The 18,666-nt window shown below is 51.4% G+C and overlaps 1 protein-coding gene across 2 annotated transcripts in view; it reads right to left on the reverse strand.

The window, feature by feature from the left end:
* Positions 1-336: 336 nt before the first annotated feature.
* LOC101915290 (lipase member M-like) overlaps positions 337-18,666 on the reverse strand; it is a 52,116-nt gene continuing 33,786 nt past the window's right edge. Inside the window, exons 1-10 of one of the 2 annotated variants that reach the window (XM_005242608.4) lie at positions 13,527-13,691; positions 4,655-4,774; positions 4,192-4,309; positions 3,527-3,725; positions 3,302-3,411; positions 2,847-2,983; positions 1,999-2,145; positions 1,445-1,516; positions 957-1,022; positions 337-779 (exon numbers count right to left, since the gene is read on the reverse strand). In XM_005242608.4, the coding sequence (XP_005242665.3) occupies positions 546-779; positions 957-1,022; positions 1,445-1,516; positions 1,999-2,145; positions 2,847-2,983; positions 3,302-3,411; positions 3,527-3,725; positions 4,192-4,309; positions 4,655-4,756 (1,185 nt within the window). In that variant the 5' untranslated portion in view covers positions 4,757-4,774; positions 13,527-13,691 and the 3' untranslated portion in view covers positions 337-545. Of the gene's footprint in view, positions 780-956; positions 1,023-1,444; positions 1,517-1,998; positions 2,146-2,846; positions 2,984-3,301; positions 3,412-3,526; positions 3,726-4,191; positions 4,310-4,654; positions 4,775-13,526; positions 13,692-18,666 lie in introns of those variants that run through there. The other variant, XM_055800237.1, reaches the window with a different exon arrangement.

Below are 18,666 nucleotides of genomic sequence, written 5' to 3' on the forward strand. Positions count from 1 at the left end.
CCAAGGCCCAGGTGTTTCCCTTTCACCACCTCCCAGACATCGACTTCTCTGGTTTTATTCTACCAAGAGGAACGTTTCTCTCCTGCAGTCAGTGCTCACTCCCTCCAGCCTTTCCAGAGCTGCAGACAAGGTCACTTTCCACCCTTCCTTCACTTAAACCCACAACACAAAACACACACTCAATTTCTGGAGTAAAATTTTGTGCTTGCAATGCCCTAAGCCAGAAAAAGCAAAAAAAAAAAAGAGTCAAACAGGGCCTCCTGCACACCTCGCCCCAGCAATGGGCTGAAAACACAACCCCAGTGAGGCTCACCAAGCAAAGGGTTGGAGTTCGGCTGTGAGGCAAGAGTTTATTGCAATCTCTAGTCACAGAGGGCAGGCAGAAATTACACCATTATATTTAAGGCATTAAATCAGTGTGAAATAGGGTGATAGGAGATATTTTTGAGAAGAGCAGAGCAGCAGCTCTCACACAAAACCCATGTCCCCAGCCACGTGGGAACGGGTGGCTCCTACATCCCGGGCACATGCAGCACATGGACCATTCATGGATTTTGATCCATCAGAGTGACTATCTGCCTGTACATGCGCTGAGGGGCATCCTGACCCCAGTGGTGGTCAAAGTGGTTCCAGTCGGGGAAGTGCTCATGACGAATGAGGCTGGTGATACGTGGCAGCAAGCGCTGAGTCTCTGCAGGGGGATTCACCCAGTCCTCCCCACCACTCCACAGGACGGTCGGCACTGTCATGTCTTCTATCCTGTACAAAGGGGGGGAGGCCTGGCAGGGGGGAAATGCTCCAGTTATTCACAGGCTCTGACACCAGTAGCACTAATGGATAAGGCATGCTGCCCTGGCATCCCAGAAGACTCTGGCCATGCTGGCTGCTAGAGGAGGCTACCCCCATCCTGGTCCCAGCCTCCTCCTCTGCTGCTCCTTCCACAAGCGCTCATTTACCTGGTTGTACTTCTCCTGGTTCTTCTCCCCGTAGTCAAACTGCTTGAACTCCCCAGTTTTGGCAGTCTGGAAGGCAGAGGCAAAGTGTTGACTCTCTGTGGGTGACGCCCTGGATCAGCCCTACCTCAAGCAAGGGGCAGCAGCCGGGTCTACATGAACGCTCTCTGCCCAGCACAGCCCTAGTGTCTGAGCTCGTGCTTGCTGGTGCCTGTCCCATGGGCCAGAGTAAAACGGGAGTCCCAGAAACACCTACACGGGGTCCTTACCCAGGACAGAGGCAAGCAGCTGGGTGTCTCTGCCTTGGCCAGCCAGGAGCAGTAGCTACCAGCTGTGGCTTTTGAGACACCTTGGTGCTGCAACTTAAAAATCACTTTTATTGGCTTTGATTCTACCTCCTTACCTGTCTCCAGGGCGAATGAAGCAGCATTGTAAAATATCACGTTCACGGATTAAAAGAAAGAGCATTGTTATGAAATCAGAGTCTCTACCTGTCCCCAGTGGAGAAGAGTTTTTACTGATGTATAGTCTGGAAAATGAGCTAGGTATACATTCAATCGGCTCTGCAGGAAAAAGAAAGTGTTTTTTAAGTGAGTTACAAATGAAAATCTGTCTAGGAAAAAAAAAATCATTCTGTCTTATAACTGCAATATGAACATCATATGCTCCAACAGCTTTATTCTGTTCAGAGCTAGGAGTAGCTTTTAAAGGTCAAACCAGTTAACCACCACTTTAAAATAGAAATACAATTGGTCTAGTCAATTTTTCATTATTTTTTCCTGTAAACTTGTTGTAGGTCAGCAGAAGATGAGGCAGGAGTTTCCCTTCCTTTGCAGACAAGACCACAAGTGATTCTTTCCTACTGAAGCCTCCATTAGGTTTAACATCCCAACACCACTGAAAGAAATCTCCAAATAACCACTGCCTTGGGCCGTGCCTTTTATATCTTATGGGGTTTTATAATCATTTTTGTATCTCATTAGCTATCTCCAGGTATCTAGGAAAACTGGAGGTGGCTATGACCTCAAGACCCTGATGTACCCACCACGTTCAAGTTTTTCCTGTTGTACCCGCCAATAAGGAAGATCTCATTTTCACAGACTTCAGCTGTCAGCAGGTTGCTGCACGTCTTGGCAAGAACGGCTCTCTCCTTCCTCCCCACCAGAGTCAGCTGCTTGGTTCCAAATATTGTCTGCAAGGGCGCAAGAAAACAGGTCACCGTGGGTCCTGCAACATGTGTCCCCTCTTCATGGGAACCGCCTGTCCCCAGCCAGTGCTGGCAGGCAGCTCCTCAATATAGTTGCTGACACATTTGGCTAGCCAGCTTTTCAAGGAGGTTGACCCATGGTCACACCCAACTCTCAGAGCAGCGTGAAAACATCAGTGATCAGTGTCCTTTCCATGCTGTGCCATCATCCCCATCATCCTGGTGCATCATCTCTAAGGTACCAGCTTCCAGACCTCAGCCCAGGATGGCCAGACTCATACCATTCATCTGCCATGGGTGTTGACAGATGCTGCTCAGGTGGAGCATGTCCAGGGAGAGTGCCAGCTCCCCTTCCAGCCCTTCTCCAGCCGCTGGAGCAAAGGGTGGAAGGGAGGCAGTGCAGGGCTGCTCTCAGGCTACAGGTCTGGGGTGTGGTGAGGTCAATAAGCAAAAACATAAACAGTAATGGTAGAGGGTTATGGATATTTTAAACCCTGAAAGCTGGTGGCGCTCAACCGGGTGGAGAGGGACATCCCTGTTTGGGATCCTGGGATCGCTCACCTCCCCACACGCATCTCCAGTGCCTGCGGCAGGTATGGGCTCAGTGCACAGCAGCAATGCTGGGGACGTGAGCTGCCAAAAGCTCCTGGGCTTTGATAGTAATAATACACAAACCCCTCACATACCTTCAGCACCGTGTCTGGTAAAAACGCTATCTTTAACACGGGGCCTTTGACATGATGAAAGGTGTAGAGAGGAGCCAGCGCAAAGAAGAGTTTGATTTTTTCAGCCAGGTGTGGCATGCTCGAAAATGCTATGAAACCTGAAAAGCAGCAAGAGATCACGATGGTAACCCCAACATGGAGAGCACTCATCCCAGACCTCCTGTCTGAGGCACAGGGCCTGGAGAAAATGAAGCTGCAGTTCTCCTAGAGGTAAGCACCACTCAGGATGGCTTGGCAAGGTGCAGCAATCCTCTCCCATTCAGAAGGACCAAGAAGGCAGGTGGGGAAAGTGGCCCTATGGACCAACACAGCCCCGTGCCCAGCAGCCTCCAGTATGGGACAGGCATCAATGCCCCTCTCCTGTGGCAAGCCGATGCCCTGCTCCCACCCATGGCCCACTCCTCCTCCTCACTCACCTAGAGAGTTGCCCTGAGCGTGGCCAATGTAGAACAGTTTCTCCTGCCTGGTTTGCCTTAGGATGAAGCCCACCATGGCAGGGAGATCATACACGGCCATCTCGTGGAAGCTGGGGAGCAAGAGGAGAAGTTGGAGGAGATGCCCATCTCCCAACCTCCCATGGACATCAGGTGGTTGGCACTGACAGCTCAGAATCCCAGCCCTGTCCTTGGTGGCCTCCTCACCTGAAATCCCAAAACTCTTCTTGGTCAACAGAAAGATTCAGGTGCCGGTGGGACCAGCTATTGCCCCGGCAGTTTCCGATCCAGACATCGTACCCCGCATCAGCTAGGATGAAGCCCAAGCTGCTGTTGGGGAGGTTGTCCACCCAGTCACCACCATCTAAACTGAACCCATGCACTATCAACACAGGTAACCTGGATCCTGTAAGAGGAGAAATCAGGTATTCAACACAAGAAAATCCCTTCCCATATGGAAATAAAATCTCTCTGTGCATCTCAGTATTATTTTCTGCAGGCACCACATTAAATATTCCCTTCTCCCATTATTTCCTTGCCTCTGCTGGTGCTTTTTTTGTTTGAAGGACTTTTTCCACCCCTGGCCCTGAGGTATCAGGGAATCTTGGACCAGAGCAAGGGGTTTGCTCCAGGGAAGGAGCCACTGGGGCTCTCTGGGTCATGCTGCCCCGTCCTGGATGCAGCAAAACACAATGCTGAACTCCTGCATCTCCAAGGACAGCTCAAGGGAGGTGGGCAAAAACTTTTCATCACTCTTCCAGCTGCCAAAACTGTGTCTAAAGGCACAAGCATCCACGCTGGCTTCCCCTTGTGCACTGCCCCATCTCTGAGCAGGGTCACGGCTGCTTTACCCTTGATGAAATGGAGCGCACCTGAGTGTCCAGCTCCCCCCTTGTCGTGGGGAATCCGGTTGAGGCTGAGGAAGTAGCCATCCTCTGTCAGCACATCGTACTCCTCACTGGGATACCCATGGAAACAGATCTTCTGGCTCTGCGGGGACAATGGTCCAAGGGGAGAGGGTGACCCATTGCTGTCCATCACCCTGTTGCCTGACCCAGTGACACCCCCTCCTGCCACCCATGCTCTCCAGTGTCATCCCTGCCTGCACACACCTCAAGAGAGAGCATGAGAGACCAACCTCCAGCTGAGATTATGAAGTGGCATCCATGCAAACATAGGAAACTCTTGATGTCCCAAGCCCCTGGCTGAGTCCAGGTGCAGATAACAGGGTAAGGGATGGGGAGAGCCCAGCTGGTCCCTCGGAGAGGACTTCAGGCACACCACCTGGGGAAGTCCCTGTCCCACGGGTGTTTGTTTGACCCCCCCAGCACTTACGATGTTCATGAACTGCTCGGGGTTGTCATAGCTCACTCCAGCGTGTGGGATGCCATCGCCCAGCCCCTGGCCCAGGCACAGGGCCGCCAGCAGCAGCCACATTTCGCCTCTCTGCAGCACCTGAGGAATAACGGGGCTGGTGTGAGAGGGATGGTGGGTGCACCAGACGCACGAGCAAACACTGTGCAGCTCCGGCACTGCTGGCAGCACCGCCAAAGCCTGATGCTGCAACATACAGTGGGCATCTCCAGCCCATACCATGGGGCCCCATATGGGACCCTCTAAGCAGCACTGGGCACTCAAGCAACATCCTGCATCTCTGGCTGAAGCTAGCTGAGCAAGGGCACCCAGTGGCACACCCTGGAGTGTCAAAGCCCACTGGTGCTTGTTGCACAAGTGAGTCCTCTCTCCAGATGAGGGTGACTGCTCTGCAGGGATGTCACCAGCCTCTGAGAGCCCATTGTCCACCTGATAGCCCTGTGCAGGTGGAGGGCCACTGGCTTAAGTTTCTTACTTGTAGAGGTGTCCTAACATGTCAGTATTGTCTCCCACCAAAATCCACCTCCTAACACTTCCCAGTCTCCTGTGCACTTATGAACCCACCCCAAGTATCTCTTGCTAACCCTTCCCACCTGGCTTGTTCCAGCTGCAACTGGAGTGTGGGACAAGCAGCCCCCAGCCACCCCATTTCAGGGAAAGAAAGCATCCTTCCCCCAAGCAGGAGGCGTCATGTCAGAGCTCCATTCTGCAGGAGCTTCCCTGCTCCATCCCTGCCTTGGATAGTTTATAACTCACCACCACGTGCTCTTGGTGTGCCCTGCCATCCCCAGCACCCAACCCCAAGGGGATCCAGACTTCAGGACAGACCCAGAGAAGTCCACTTCCCTGGTGACCCTGTTGTAGGAGCTAGAAAAGACTTTGCCTCCCAGAGCAGGTGTCTGAGCGTATTTTCCCAACATCTTTCCAGCATGGAAAGGTCTTCCACGGCTGCTCAGGAAAACAGGAACACTTGTCCACTGTACAGCACCACACGAGCCACAGAGGAAAATCATTATCACACATTAAACAAAGTGTCAATTCAAGTCTTGCTCTGTGTTCAAGTCCCGCACCAACATCTTGGTGCCTACATCTCCCTGTGGAGGTGAGGACGTCCTGGGATGAAATTTCTGTGATGGTCAAAGGAAGGAGAGGTCAGATTGCCCCATGATCCTGAAGACAACGTTGCTAAACCCGATCTCCCCTACTGGCACTTGTCCTGTCCAGCTGTTGAACAACAGTGGCCACAACTGCAGGCTGGATCCATTGGTGCAAATCACCATTTTAAGGTGGTTTTAATCTGTAGCCCATCCAAACTGCATGTGGAAGGAAGGTAGGAAGGACATCAGGAAGGAAGGAATTACAGTGGACACCTTCTCACCAGGCTGAACTGCACACAGGTCCCCACGCCTGGGGACATCAGAGACAAACCAAATTACTGAAATAGCCACTTCAATAAGCAGTGTGGATTACAAGGGCCAAGAAGCCAAGCCCACATAGGAATTAGAAGATGCCAGAGGTGCTCTTCCCATGCCAGATATAACAATATGCTTCACCGTGCTGTTTTGCTGTTGCAAAACCCACCCAGAGTTTTCATACCAATTGCATTTTCTTGGTGAGTGTGTCACTTAGGAAACAGCTTCTTTCCCTTGAGTCTACATCTTGGCTTTTAAGGCTTGGCTGCACAAAACCAGGGCTGGCCTGAGCTAGCACTGGGTACAGTTGTGCTCTGAGTAGGAAGTTGGACCAGAGGTCTGCAGAAGTCCCCTTCAGAAAGCCGTGTCTGGGCTGGACCCAGCCAGAGCAGCCTTTCCCCATTCCTTTGACAGAGAGTTCTCCATCTCTACCAGGCTCTGCCCCCACAGTCCATCTCCCCTACATCTGCAGCCAGCCCTGCACATCATCATATGCAACAGGACCTTCCGCTGCCCCATGACTGGCACCAGCCCACAGGCCTGTGGTTTCTGTTGGCTCGTGCCTGGCTCATAACCCTGCACACTTTGTGATGAGGGTTTGCTGCACCCAGCGCCCCTTTCCCAGCTCCTGAGCAGTGGCACTAAGATTTCCCATATGTCTTGGAGGTCACCACCATAGCTGAAGGCTCTACTGCCCACACTAGTGTCATCCAGATGTTATGATGGCACACCATGGTAGCCATGACCTGTGACAAGCTGCACCACAAAGCCCACAGATGCCAGTGAGAGCACTGACAAGCATTCAGCCTCTTGCAGAAGCAACTCTTGGTATCCCAAGAGATTAAAGCCTTTGTGGGAAAGGAGGAAAGATTAGTCACTGCACATACCTGTGGCATTCAGCAAGCTCTAATAGGCTTCTGGGTTTTGATGTAAAAACACCATAGGAAGACATAAAGACCTGCCAAAATTACAGTGCCCACATCCTGCACCCAAGCCTTGGTGCCACACAAGTCATTGGAGTTGTGTCCATCCCCAGGTACCTGGTGTGGTCAGGAGCCAGCCTGCAGTGAAGAATTCCCTGCTCCTGCCCCAGCAGGGGAGGACTCAGAGAGGACTCAGAGGAGACGTCAGCTCACTGCCTCACAGGGGACCTGCCCGTGCTGCCCAGCAAACCTTGCCTCCACAGAGCTCTCCCACAGCAGGGCCATCTCCTCCAGCCCCCGACTGCCCATCCTCAGCTGGCGCAGCGGCATGCTTCCAGGCTTCAGAGCTTCAGCACCACCTGATGGCACCCCTGGGATCAGACCCTGGGTGCTTTGGACCATGCAACTCAGCTGTTGGTGCTCCTACCACTTGCCTCTGGCACCAAGGCAAAGTATGTACCAGAGCACATCAACAAACTTGAGAAGAGCCCAATAGCACCTTCCTCAGAAGAGAGACTGAAACACATCCCACCATCCAAACCCAGAACCACTGTCTCTGATGGCAAACTGCTGCTCAAATGTGAGTCCCTGGGCACAGGCAAGCAGGACAGCAGAAAGAAAAGAGAGTCTTTGCTCCTTCTCAGAGGTTCCAGCCCCACTCATCAGTCCTGGGTGATCCAACCAAGCCAAAGCTAGGCGTGCAGGGATGCCCCATCCCCTCCACACAGCCAAAATGGACGGATAACCAAGAAAATGTCTAACCACAGCCAGAAGGACTCGCAGCACTCCCTCAGCTCACTAGGAAGCACCCAGAGTTCATGCTTGCAAAACCCAAGGAACTCAGATGCAGAACTGCAAAGCAGACCCTTCAGAGGACACTTTAACTGCGATGGTGACTCATACACCAAAGTTCTCCACACATAAAATGAACAACTAGAGGGATGATAAAGCCTCTTGACTCACTTGGGATCCCCTCTTTCAGCAACAGCCTGGTCTAGAAGGAGAGCATGCATTGCACATCAACCTGACCTGCTGCTCCAGGCCTGTCTGTGCCATCAGGAGGGTCGGCGACACTGAGTAAACCTGTCTTCTTGGCTTATAAAGACACACGGAGAGGCTGGGACTTGTCTGTCAACACCTGAAAGCCCAATCCCTCTCCAATCACACCGCCTGCTCTTCCTCTCCAGCCCAATGATTCAGATGTGGCAGCCCAAACCCCAGGTAGCTCAGCAGCAAGTATCCATGTCTTGCAGGTAGATAACGAGCTGTTGGGCAATATCCTCATCACTGGGAACACCTCGTAGCATCCTGCAACTGGGAGCTGCATTTTTTGCATACCTCTGCAGAGGGATTCCAGCTGCCTCATCTGTAATAGAAAGGGCAACGTGCTCTGCAGTTGTCAGACAGGTCACTGGCTGCTCACGCCTGGCTTTCCTGCTGTAGGTAACCGTTGGCCATGTGTGTCAGCTCTGCACGTCAGCAGTACAGGGATGGCCACACTGCCTAAAGGAGGTGGTGCAACCATGCCTGGGTTGAAAGGGAAGAGGCAGAGCTCACCCAGGAAAGGAGGAAGAAATACCAGGTTCGCATGATACTGATCGTCTGACTTAGTGGGGAGATCCCAAAAGTGGAAATCCAAAGACTGCAAAGCAAATCTTGTGTGGTCAGATGTGACAAAACCTTCCACAATGGCTTTGCATCCACAGGCCCCTTCAACCACATGTATTCCAGCCCCATCACCTCTCCTCTTGCCAGGAGAGCAATGGTGGTGGGAAGGGACCTCTGGGGTCTGCATCCCAGCCTCCCTCTTGCAGCAGGACTTTTCACTAGCAGCCATGGTTCTGTCTAGCTGAGGTGGACCCATGTGACTGCGGAGCAGCATCCAGGAAAAAGACAGGTGGAGGAAAACAAGCGTAACCAGCTTGACATTGGACAATCATCCCTGAGCCAACAAGTAATGCATTAACGGTTTCTGGTCTATACTGTATTTCCCAACTCCCACGCAGTGCTCAGTGAGAACAAGAGACTGGGGTCCCACCTGGGCATACTTCTCCCATATCTCTCATGGATGACATGCTGGACCTCTCCAGTTTCTGACAGCTGAGGAAAACAGGACAGTCACCATGGGAGCTGCACAAGGTCACGGCCCAGCTCCTCCCTTCCTTGCCCACCCCATGGGCCCTCAAGAGCTTGGTGAGCACCTGGGACCCTCTCTTCTCTTGATGGGACACGGGTGTTGATGCATTGACCAAAGCACAGCGGCACCCACTGCCAAGCCAAGGCCAGTGGAGCCCTGGGACAGCAGGCTCACAGCTCACACACCCCAATGTATTGCCTTTGGCTATGGTCCCTTCATGTAAGATAAATAATAAGATCTGAAGTATTGGCCATAAACATTATTTTGAAAGTCCTCTTCCCATGCCACAGCACTGCTCATACCCTCCGTGGGCATTTACTGCCGACCTCCTCTGGAGATGTGTCTGCCCTGGCCATGCTGATGTGGTTTTGAACTGCTTTTGGATGTGACTTTAATGGCAGAGAAGACATTAAGTATGGAGGGTTCCTCCTGCCTGTGTTATTCACATCCCAGGAACCACAAGCCTGACAGGGTACTCCCAGTCAGTGCCTTGATCTGAACAAGCAACACATGTGTTTTGCCAGCATCAGGTCTCCACAGGACAACCAGCAAGTCAAGCTCTTTGCAGGCAGCTTCTAGTCCAAAGTCAGTGGACACAACAGGTCATCTGGGTTAGAAGAAAACCCAGACCAGGACGGAATTGGCACCCACTCATTTCATTGCACAACCATTCGATACTCAAGTCAGGCTGCATCATTTCCAGGGCCAAAGCAGCCCACCTTGAGAAGACCCCTTTCACATCAACTCCATCTCTCTTCCTTGGGTTCTGATTCATGGGCTTTAATGGCAGAGTTTGTATCGGGACATTATTCAAGGACGTTGCTTTGGAGACCAAATTGGACTCGTGTAGCAAGACATGAGGTGATAGGTCTATTGCCAAAGGCTGCCTATACATTGGTCTAAGGCAGATTTGCCTGAGCAGCTTGTATTTCCCTGCAGCCATGTGCACAGGGTGAGGAGCTGCCCTGGCTGAAGAAGATGTAGGTGTCTCTCTCAAACAGCAGCAGCCTGCTTACAGGCTGGAGTTTCCACTCCATGGATGCATATTTCTTCTTGAATTTGTATGCCAGCAGACACACCACCCCCCTTCCTGAGAAATGGAGCATCCTGTTCCTGTACAGTGGGAGGACCTTCACCTTACTGGCTCATAACATTTGTTGAGTGCTGCCAAAACAAGCAGCTTTTGCCTTTACACCAGTTTGCTCGAAGTTGATGACTGCAGGCCATAGAGATGTCTACCCTGTCTTCCATGGACAAAGGTTATCCACAACCCTGGAAAGACAGCGTCACCTCAGTTGAAGGAGCTCAAGGAATGAGTGTCCCAGTGGGGAATGGGACAGGGGGAATGGGGAAGAACAGAACGGGTCACAAAGTGCTTGTGACTCTTTTGGGGTGGCATCACCAGTGAGCAGAGTATTTCCTCTGTCAGTGCGAAATACCTCTGGCTTGGATGGACCCATGCTTATTGTGGTTTTCGCCAGCACAGAATTATTGTTTGTTTGTTTTCCTAAATTTAAATGCTCACATGAAAGAGCAGGATGTGGCACCTTGCAAGAGCTTTGTGTAATTACAGGGCCTCTGGGCGCCGGCCCCCACACCCAGCTGAGGTCCTGGAGGAAGCAGGTTGGTTTCTAACTCAGTGCAAGGCTGGAATCACTCACGTTGCACTCCTTTGAGCAAAAATGTCAGGACTCAAATTCAGGGCTCATTGTGCTGATAGCACAGTCCAAGCAATCCGAAAGGCAGCATCTATTTACCTGCAGACTTGTCCTGTACCCTTTTTCCAAGCTTTTTTACACTGGCTTGTGCAAACAAGAGCATGTATCCCTAGTGCCTCTGGTGGATATAGCGTGTTCAGTAGAGGTTGTTTAGTGTTTTGAAGAATGTGGAGACGGCACAGTGTGAAACTAGTTTGGGGGGTTTTGAGTCATCTGGGATATTGAAGAAACTGCAATGAAACTCAAAGGAAGCATAAGAAGTATAGAAGACTTGCAGGAACACTTCCCCTGACTCAAGCACCTACAGACATCTCTGCCAGTGACCTGGCTGCTCACTGCACTCCCACTTGGTCTGGATAGCCATGTTTGCAGCCTCTCCTGCCTTGAAAACAGCTACACAGAGGTGGCAAAACACCAGACTACAAATGCCCTGCTCTAAGTGACCTTTCAGGCAGCATCAGACATGGACCTGATAAGGCAATGGTGAGCGTCCTACAAGAAAAGACAGTGAAAATCATACTAAGAAGTGCCATAGAACAAAGCAGGCATTTAATCATCAGCTTGACCAAGAAAAACATCCAAGACTCTTTTTATGCAAGATGTGCCTTGCACTAAAAGCCTCAACCACAGGTACCCACGAAGAATTTAAAAGAAGTAAAAGGTTAAGAAGGGGCAAGGAAAGCCAGCTGCATGCAATTGATAGAGCAGAAGACAATACAAGACATTACTGCCATGCCAGGAAGGGAGACATTTCACAACAGCTTCCCATTTGGGGCAAGATGCTTTTGTACTCTAATGACTTCTACCCAGTCCTACAGCTTACAGGAATGGTGTGTCCTGTATCAACACTCCTAAAGTGTTGTCCTAAGGAAGGCCAACATAATAAATTATCTCTTGTCCAGTGCCCTGCAGAACAAGATCAATGGTTGCACAGAGAAAACATTAAGTTTTGCCTCTTCCTTGTTCCATGAGTTGCAGACATTGCTCCCATCAAATATGCGACATGACTAGCACTGGGTGTGTTTGTGTCGGGCTCTGCAAACGATGACGGGTAGGCATCCAGCGGTGCTTTAAGTGGATCAAGAGAGGTGACTGTTTCTCACAGCTCCCCAAAACCTACAGGGCAGCCACATCTGCCCAGTAGCAGCATTCAGGCGCCCGTGCCTGCTGGCACCCATGTTTGGTATCACTGACGACATCACTCCTGATCCCCATGCCTTCTGCCCATGATCCAGCTCCCGTGCTGACTCATGAGGAAGCTTCACAAGAGCTTATGTCAGCCCGGATTTCCATCAGCAATGCTGAGGCCGCTGGGACATGCTCCCCTCCATCACATCACCCATACCACAGCCACCTCAGAGGCAGGTACCCACTGGCTGAACAGACTCAGAGGCATTTCAGGGGGTTGCTTGGCAGATCCAGAAAACTGCTCACTGATTCAAGGCCTCAGCTTTTCCTCTCACAAGGGCAGCCACATGTCAGCACAAGTCCCTCTTGGCACATCGTTCTACTTGTGAGCGCTTCACAACCTTTGCTTTGCTATTTGGGGGTGGATAGCACCCAGCACATGTGTGATGTGTGTCACCTCCCTGTGGCTTTGTCTGTCCTGATAAGGGTGGGCTCCTAAACATGTGCACCTCACCAAGAGGCTTGCAGAGCATCTGAGGTTGCTTTGGCATCATCCACACAGTCACCACCACGTCTCTGTTGGCCCAATTCAATTGGTACCCAGTGCCTTCAGCACAACCAGAACGTGCATGGCCAGTACTCAGCAAAATCACAGCTGGAGTCAAGACGTGCTTTCCCCCAGCAGGCAGGAGCTGAGAGATACTGAGGGGCCTGGCAACACTCAGGTAGGAAGGGATGGAGCCTGGGAAGAGGCATCTCCAGGGCTGGACCTGCCCCTTGGCCAAGACAGCACCCCACAGCCACAACCGCACTGCTCAGGCAGAAGCCTCCAAGAAGGTGGCTCTGTCATTCACAGCCCAGCGTCCAGGGGCCAACTGCCACTCCTTGAAGCCAACGCCATCGTTCCACCCTGCTACTGACCTGCAGTGGTTTGCAAAATACCTTCAGAGTGAGGGGAGGGAGTTAGTCATGCCAGCGGTTAAAATTATAAGGTAGCAATGAAGCTCAGCCTAGACTGCAGGAAACCTTGCTCCTCCCCCTGGAGACAAAGTAGGAAAGCAAACTGCAGACAGAGGTCCCCTGGGGTTTGGGGGTTGGGGTTTGGGTTTTTTTTTTTTCAGTAACAGACTTTACACCCTGCTACCGACAAACCAGAAAAACCTGAACTCAAGTTTCTTGCTAAATTAAACTCAACAGCACAGATGCACACACAAGAAGAAACATCTCACCTGCTCTGCATCAGAAGCAACAGCAGTAAGTGTCATAACCAGCTGAAAAATGCAGAGGACTTATGGAGGGGCTTATTTCTCCCCCTCCCACTCCTCCACAAGTTCAGAGAGAAGAAATGCAGTCAGCCAGGGCACTGTAGTGATGCTGGCTGGCAGCAGCCTCTGGGGGTCTGTGGTCCGACCTCAGCCCCCAGCAGGGCCAACTTCACAGCTGCAGCAGGTTGTTAAGGGCCTGAAATAACAGCATGACTTACCAATGACAATAAGGAATGCAGTGGAAACTCACCTCTCGTCCAGCTGAAGCAGCACAAACACAGTGGTGTTACAGTTCATAACTCAGGTGGTGAGAGGGCTGGACTTGGCCAGGGGGCCTCTTCCCACCCTGCCAGAGCTCTCCATCCCCTCAGAATTCCTGCACCAGGTGGCCACGGCTGTAAAACCATCTCAAGAGGTGGCAACTCATGTTCCAGGAGAAGTGGATGACTAGGTGGGTGTTTTTTAATATACAAAATGCTACACTTCCTGTGAGAGTTTGGGCAGATCATGTCCCTCACCAGTGCTTTCACAGCACCCTCTGCTGCCCAGGCTTTCCCGTTTCCTTCAGAGAGCACCATCCCATGGACAACCATCAGTCCAAGACACCAGCGCTTACATGACTGGACAGCAGCTACTGAATGGCAGGTAGCACTGAGAAATTTAGGAAAGAGTACACAAGATTAAAGCAACTGCAGGAAGTTAGTCTTCTTGGAGGTAGAGCCATGGCACTGAGGGGATGGGGAACTGTGGAGAGGGGAGAGCAGAGTCACCAGCATGCAGTGACCATGGCCACCTGAGGCTGTGTACCCACCCCACAGTCTTCCTAGAAGTGCTGGTATCTCCAAAGGAAGACTCTCCAGGAGCAGGAAGCTTTGTAAATGTTGCTGTTGAATTGATGTAAACAGAACATTTCAGTTGGAAGGAACCTACAACAACCATCTAGTCCAACTGCCTGACAATTCAGGGCTGCCCAGGTTAAAGCACACTACTACGGGCATTGTCCAAACCCCTCTCAAACACTGACAGGCTTGGGGCATTGACCGCATCTCTGGGAAGCCTGTTGCGGTGTTTGAACACCCTCTCAGTAAAGAAATGCTTCCCAATATCCAGTCTAAACTTCCCCTGGCATAGCTTTGAACCATTCCTGCACATCCTGTCCCTGGATCCCAGAGAGAAGAGATCAGCACCTCCCTCTTCACGTTGCCTCCTCAGGAAGCTGCACAGAGCAATGAAGTCACCAGCCTCCTTTTCTCCAAAGTAGACAAGCCCAGAGTTCTCAGCAGATCCTAGCCATGCTTTCTAGCCCTTCACCAGCTTGGTTGCCCTCCTCTGGATGCATTCAAGGACCCTCACATTCTTAAATGGTGGGGCCCAGAACCGCACACAGTACTCCAGGTGAGGCTGCACCAACACCGAACACAGGGTGATAATCACCTCTCTTGGTGGGCTGGTTATGCTGTGTTTGGTGCCCCCCAGGATGCAGTTTGCCCTCCTGGCTGCCAGGGCTCACTGCTGGCTCCTATTGAGCCTGCTGCCAGCCAGCACCCCCACATCCCTTTCTGCAGGCTGCTCTACAGTCACTCCTCTCCCAATTTATTCTTGTGCCCTTTGTTACTCCATACCAGGTGCAGAATCTGGCACTTGGACTTGTTAAATGCCATGCCATTGATTGCCCGGTGGTCCAATCAATCTAGATCCCTCTGCAAGGCCTCTTGGCCCTCAATAGAGTCAACAGCGCCTCCCAGTTTGGTATCATCAGCAAGCTTGCTCGTGGTGCGCTCAACTCCTGCATCCAGATTGTTGATAAACATATTGGAAAGCACTGGCTCTAGAACTGAACCCCGAGGAATGATGCTGGTGACCAGCCACCAGCCAGATGCAGCCCCATTCACTACAACCCTTTGAGCTCTGTCCTTCAGCCAGTTCTTCAGACAGTGCCCTGGGAACCTGCCCATCTCACAGCTGACCAGCTGGTCCAGAAAGATCCTGTGGGGGACAGTATCAAAAGCCTTACTAAAATCCAGAAAAATACACCCACCGCCTTCCCTCCACCCACGAGTTGACCTTATCATAGAAGGGTATCAAATTAGTTAAACAGGACTTTCCCTTTGTGAACCCATGTTGACTGTGCCTAATGATTGCATTATTCTTTAAATGCCTTTCAATAGCACCCAGTATAATCTTCCCCATAATTTTCCCAGGAACTGAGGTTAGACTTACAGGTCTGTAGTCCCCTGGGTCTTCCCTCACACCGCTTTTGTAGATTGGAATAATGCTGGCTGGCTTCCAGTCAGCAGGTACCTCTCCAGACTCCCAAGGCCTTTGGTAGAGGAGGATCAAGGGGGGTCCTGCCAGAATATCTGCTAGCTCCTTCAGTACTCTGGGATGAATCCCATCAGGCCCCATGGGCTTGTGAACATTCAGCTGGTGCAACTGGTCCCTTAAAATTTCAGTGTCAACAAATTCCTGCACTCGCGGTCCTCTGGCTCAGGGCACTGGGCAGCCCACAGTCTACCAGTACAATTAAAGACTATCCCGTAAGAGTATCTTAGAGGGTAAGGAGGGGATTCTCTTACCACTCTGTGCTGTGAGCTTCTTCCAGCCCTCCTCATTCTTCGTGACGCTGCCTTCCCTCTGGCACAAAGCAGATCCCAGACCTGCCTCCGAAGTGGCTGAGTTGGCCTGCATGCATCGTAGATGGCGGAGTACAGCTCCATTGATCAACCTCCTTCTCAGACTCTCAAATACTCCTCCGCCTGCCCACCTCTTCCTGCAGCTCAGCCACCAAGCAGAGCGGTTCGTCGATCTGCTCACATCTCCTACAGCCTTCCTTGCAATCAGTTTCCACCTCCAGGAATATCCCTTCACACATCCCATAGCCAGAAACCTGCGTGGCTACATGCTCTCTCTGTGTGGCTGCTGGTTCTACCAGCTGCTAGAAGCTCAGGAGAAGTGGAGGACACTGCTTTTTGCCAGGTGGTCACCATGCTGCTACCACTGTTGGTGCTCCTCGCACTGCCCTGGTGTCCTTTGCAATCACACCATTCTGGCACCTGATGAGACCTGGCTTTTACCAAAACAAATTGAATCTGGCTATAGGTGTGTCCCTGAAGGTCACGCATCTTTCAAAAAAATGCATTCTGAAACCAGTTTCAAAAAGAACAAAACCTTCCAAACTTTTGAAAAAGGCTAAGGAAATTAAACATTTACAAATGCTAAAATCTCTGAAAAATCCATTTCAAAACTCAAGCAAGTCCAAAGCTTCCTTGTTCTCCTGCACTATCATGCAGTCAGCAACATCTTCAGATGTTTCCTTGAACCCCACGTGCTCTGGTTCACTGGTCCACAGCTGGACAGAAACTGCATCCTCCATCACTACGGGCAGATAAAACCCATACATGGTAGACGTTCACTCCTGTGACTCACACCGTGTTCACACCAGTCCTGCCAGGATCAAGTACTAACGGCAGCACAGATGAGAAAGCAGTCCAATGGTTCACCCTGCTGTTGCTTTCGAGTAATCTCCTCCTCTCTCTCTCCCCTTCGGTGGGTGTTTGTTGTTACAAGAGGAAAACAAAATAAATTTTAAAATCTATGGAATAAGATCGGCTATCAAGCTCAGGATTCTCAGTTTTATCTCAATTTCGTATATGGATTCTTAATTGCTTTTAGACAAATAAGAGACATGTATTGTTTCACTAGGGGCAACCTTCACTTTCAAGCCTGGAAGCCTGGATTGTGCTGTGGTGCTGAGCCTAACAAACCCCCTGCACCATCTCCCTTATTAGCTGACACTTGGTAGGTGCTGCATGCTGCAGCTCTTCCCCACCCAGGGCCAGATGCCGGGCTGAGCTTGCAGCTGCCTGACAAACCCCTTCTGCAACGCTCTGCCTGGCTGGGGATACCAGCACAATCAGATGTCCCATCAGCTGCAGGCTGCAGCACGCACAGGTCTCCTTCCAGCAGATGGCAGATAAGCCTGCCAGCAAGAAAACGCTGATGCTTCAAGTCGTGGCTGTGGCTGATTTTCCCAGCTCGCTCATGCCTTAATAGTCCGTGTAGTAATTCACCCTGAATTTAGGTCATTTTGGGGGCCTTCCAGCCGGATTTTATCAGTGATGTGGGAGAGGTGGGGAGTATCCCTGGGGCTTGCAGCACTGGCAAAAGCGAGATACCAGCTGGGACTGGTGCAGAGGGTGGTGAGGGGGATGGCAGGGGGCATGTCTGCATCCCGGTGGCGCACAGAGCCTCAGCAGATGTGCTGGATCCTCTCTGCAGAGTCTCCATCCATTGGCAAGTGCCATGTCATGGTCTGCATGCTGGAAATCTCAGCAAGGTGGTCTTGCTGAAGACTCAGCTCCTGCTCTGCTCTCGCTCCATCAGGCTCAAGTAACAGGAGCAGTAACGTGGCCCCAGGCTTGATGCAAGGACCAAGACTGGCCATAGCTCCACCAGTAGCCTCTCTGATGTCTTATCCCCAAAAGGAAGGCAAGTTATGTTGGCGTTAATATATGCTGTGAGGAAAGGGGAGTGATTTCTTGTCTTGGCATATTTGATCCTGTTTTTCCACCTTTCTTCCTCTCCCTAGAGGGGAAATATCAGACTTTGCTCTGAGTCACTACTCACGTGAGGGTGAGCCAGGCTGGGAGGACTTCTGGCCGTGCCTCCAGCTAGTCCTTGGTAAAAAGCAGTCATTACAGTTTCAAACTGAGGCGGAATTATTTAGGCTTTCCAAAGAATGTATGTTTGCATTTCAGCAAGTGGGGCTTAGCCAGACCTGGCAGGTATCAGCACCAGAAGAGATGACAGGAGTACGCAGTGTGCAAAGCCACCTCTGGTCGCTGCAGCATGCCAGTGCGTGGGCATGTTGGCAGGGAGCAGAGAGGCAGCCTCAAAGGCAGCGCTGCCAAAAATTACACCCACAGCCCACGCCACCCCTCACCGTGCCTGCAGGTGGCTCCTCAGCCACTGGGCAGCAGCTGGCCAAAGGCATTGCCAACTGGGAGGAGATGAAGTCTGTGGGAGAAGTGCAGGACGGCCAAAAAACACCTAATGAGGGCTGTGATAGGCACACACAGAGATAATCGATCAGATGCAGATAACTGAAAATTGGGTGGGCACAGACACCCAGCAGAGAAAGTCACCTCTCGCTGTGGTCCAGACAGTCATCCTTTGTGCTCAGTAAGAAAAGACTTGTCCTCCCACCAAAACTGCACCCCATGGCTGATCAGAGCGAAAGGTACCTTCATCCCCAGCTTCTTCCCTATCCAGGGATGGATTTCGTTTTCATTTTTTAAAGAGCACCCCCACCAGTTATTATGAGGACTGGGAAGGTTTGCATTTCCAGGCAGTGGCTCATTACACACGAGGAGGCAGTGAGAAGAGCCAAC

The sequence above is a fragment of the Falco peregrinus genome, chromosome 1 (genome assembly GCF_023634155.1).
Source record: "Falco peregrinus isolate bFalPer1 chromosome 1, bFalPer1.pri, whole genome shotgun sequence".
Taxonomy (NCBI): domain Eukaryota; kingdom Metazoa; phylum Chordata; class Aves; order Falconiformes; family Falconidae; genus Falco; species Falco peregrinus.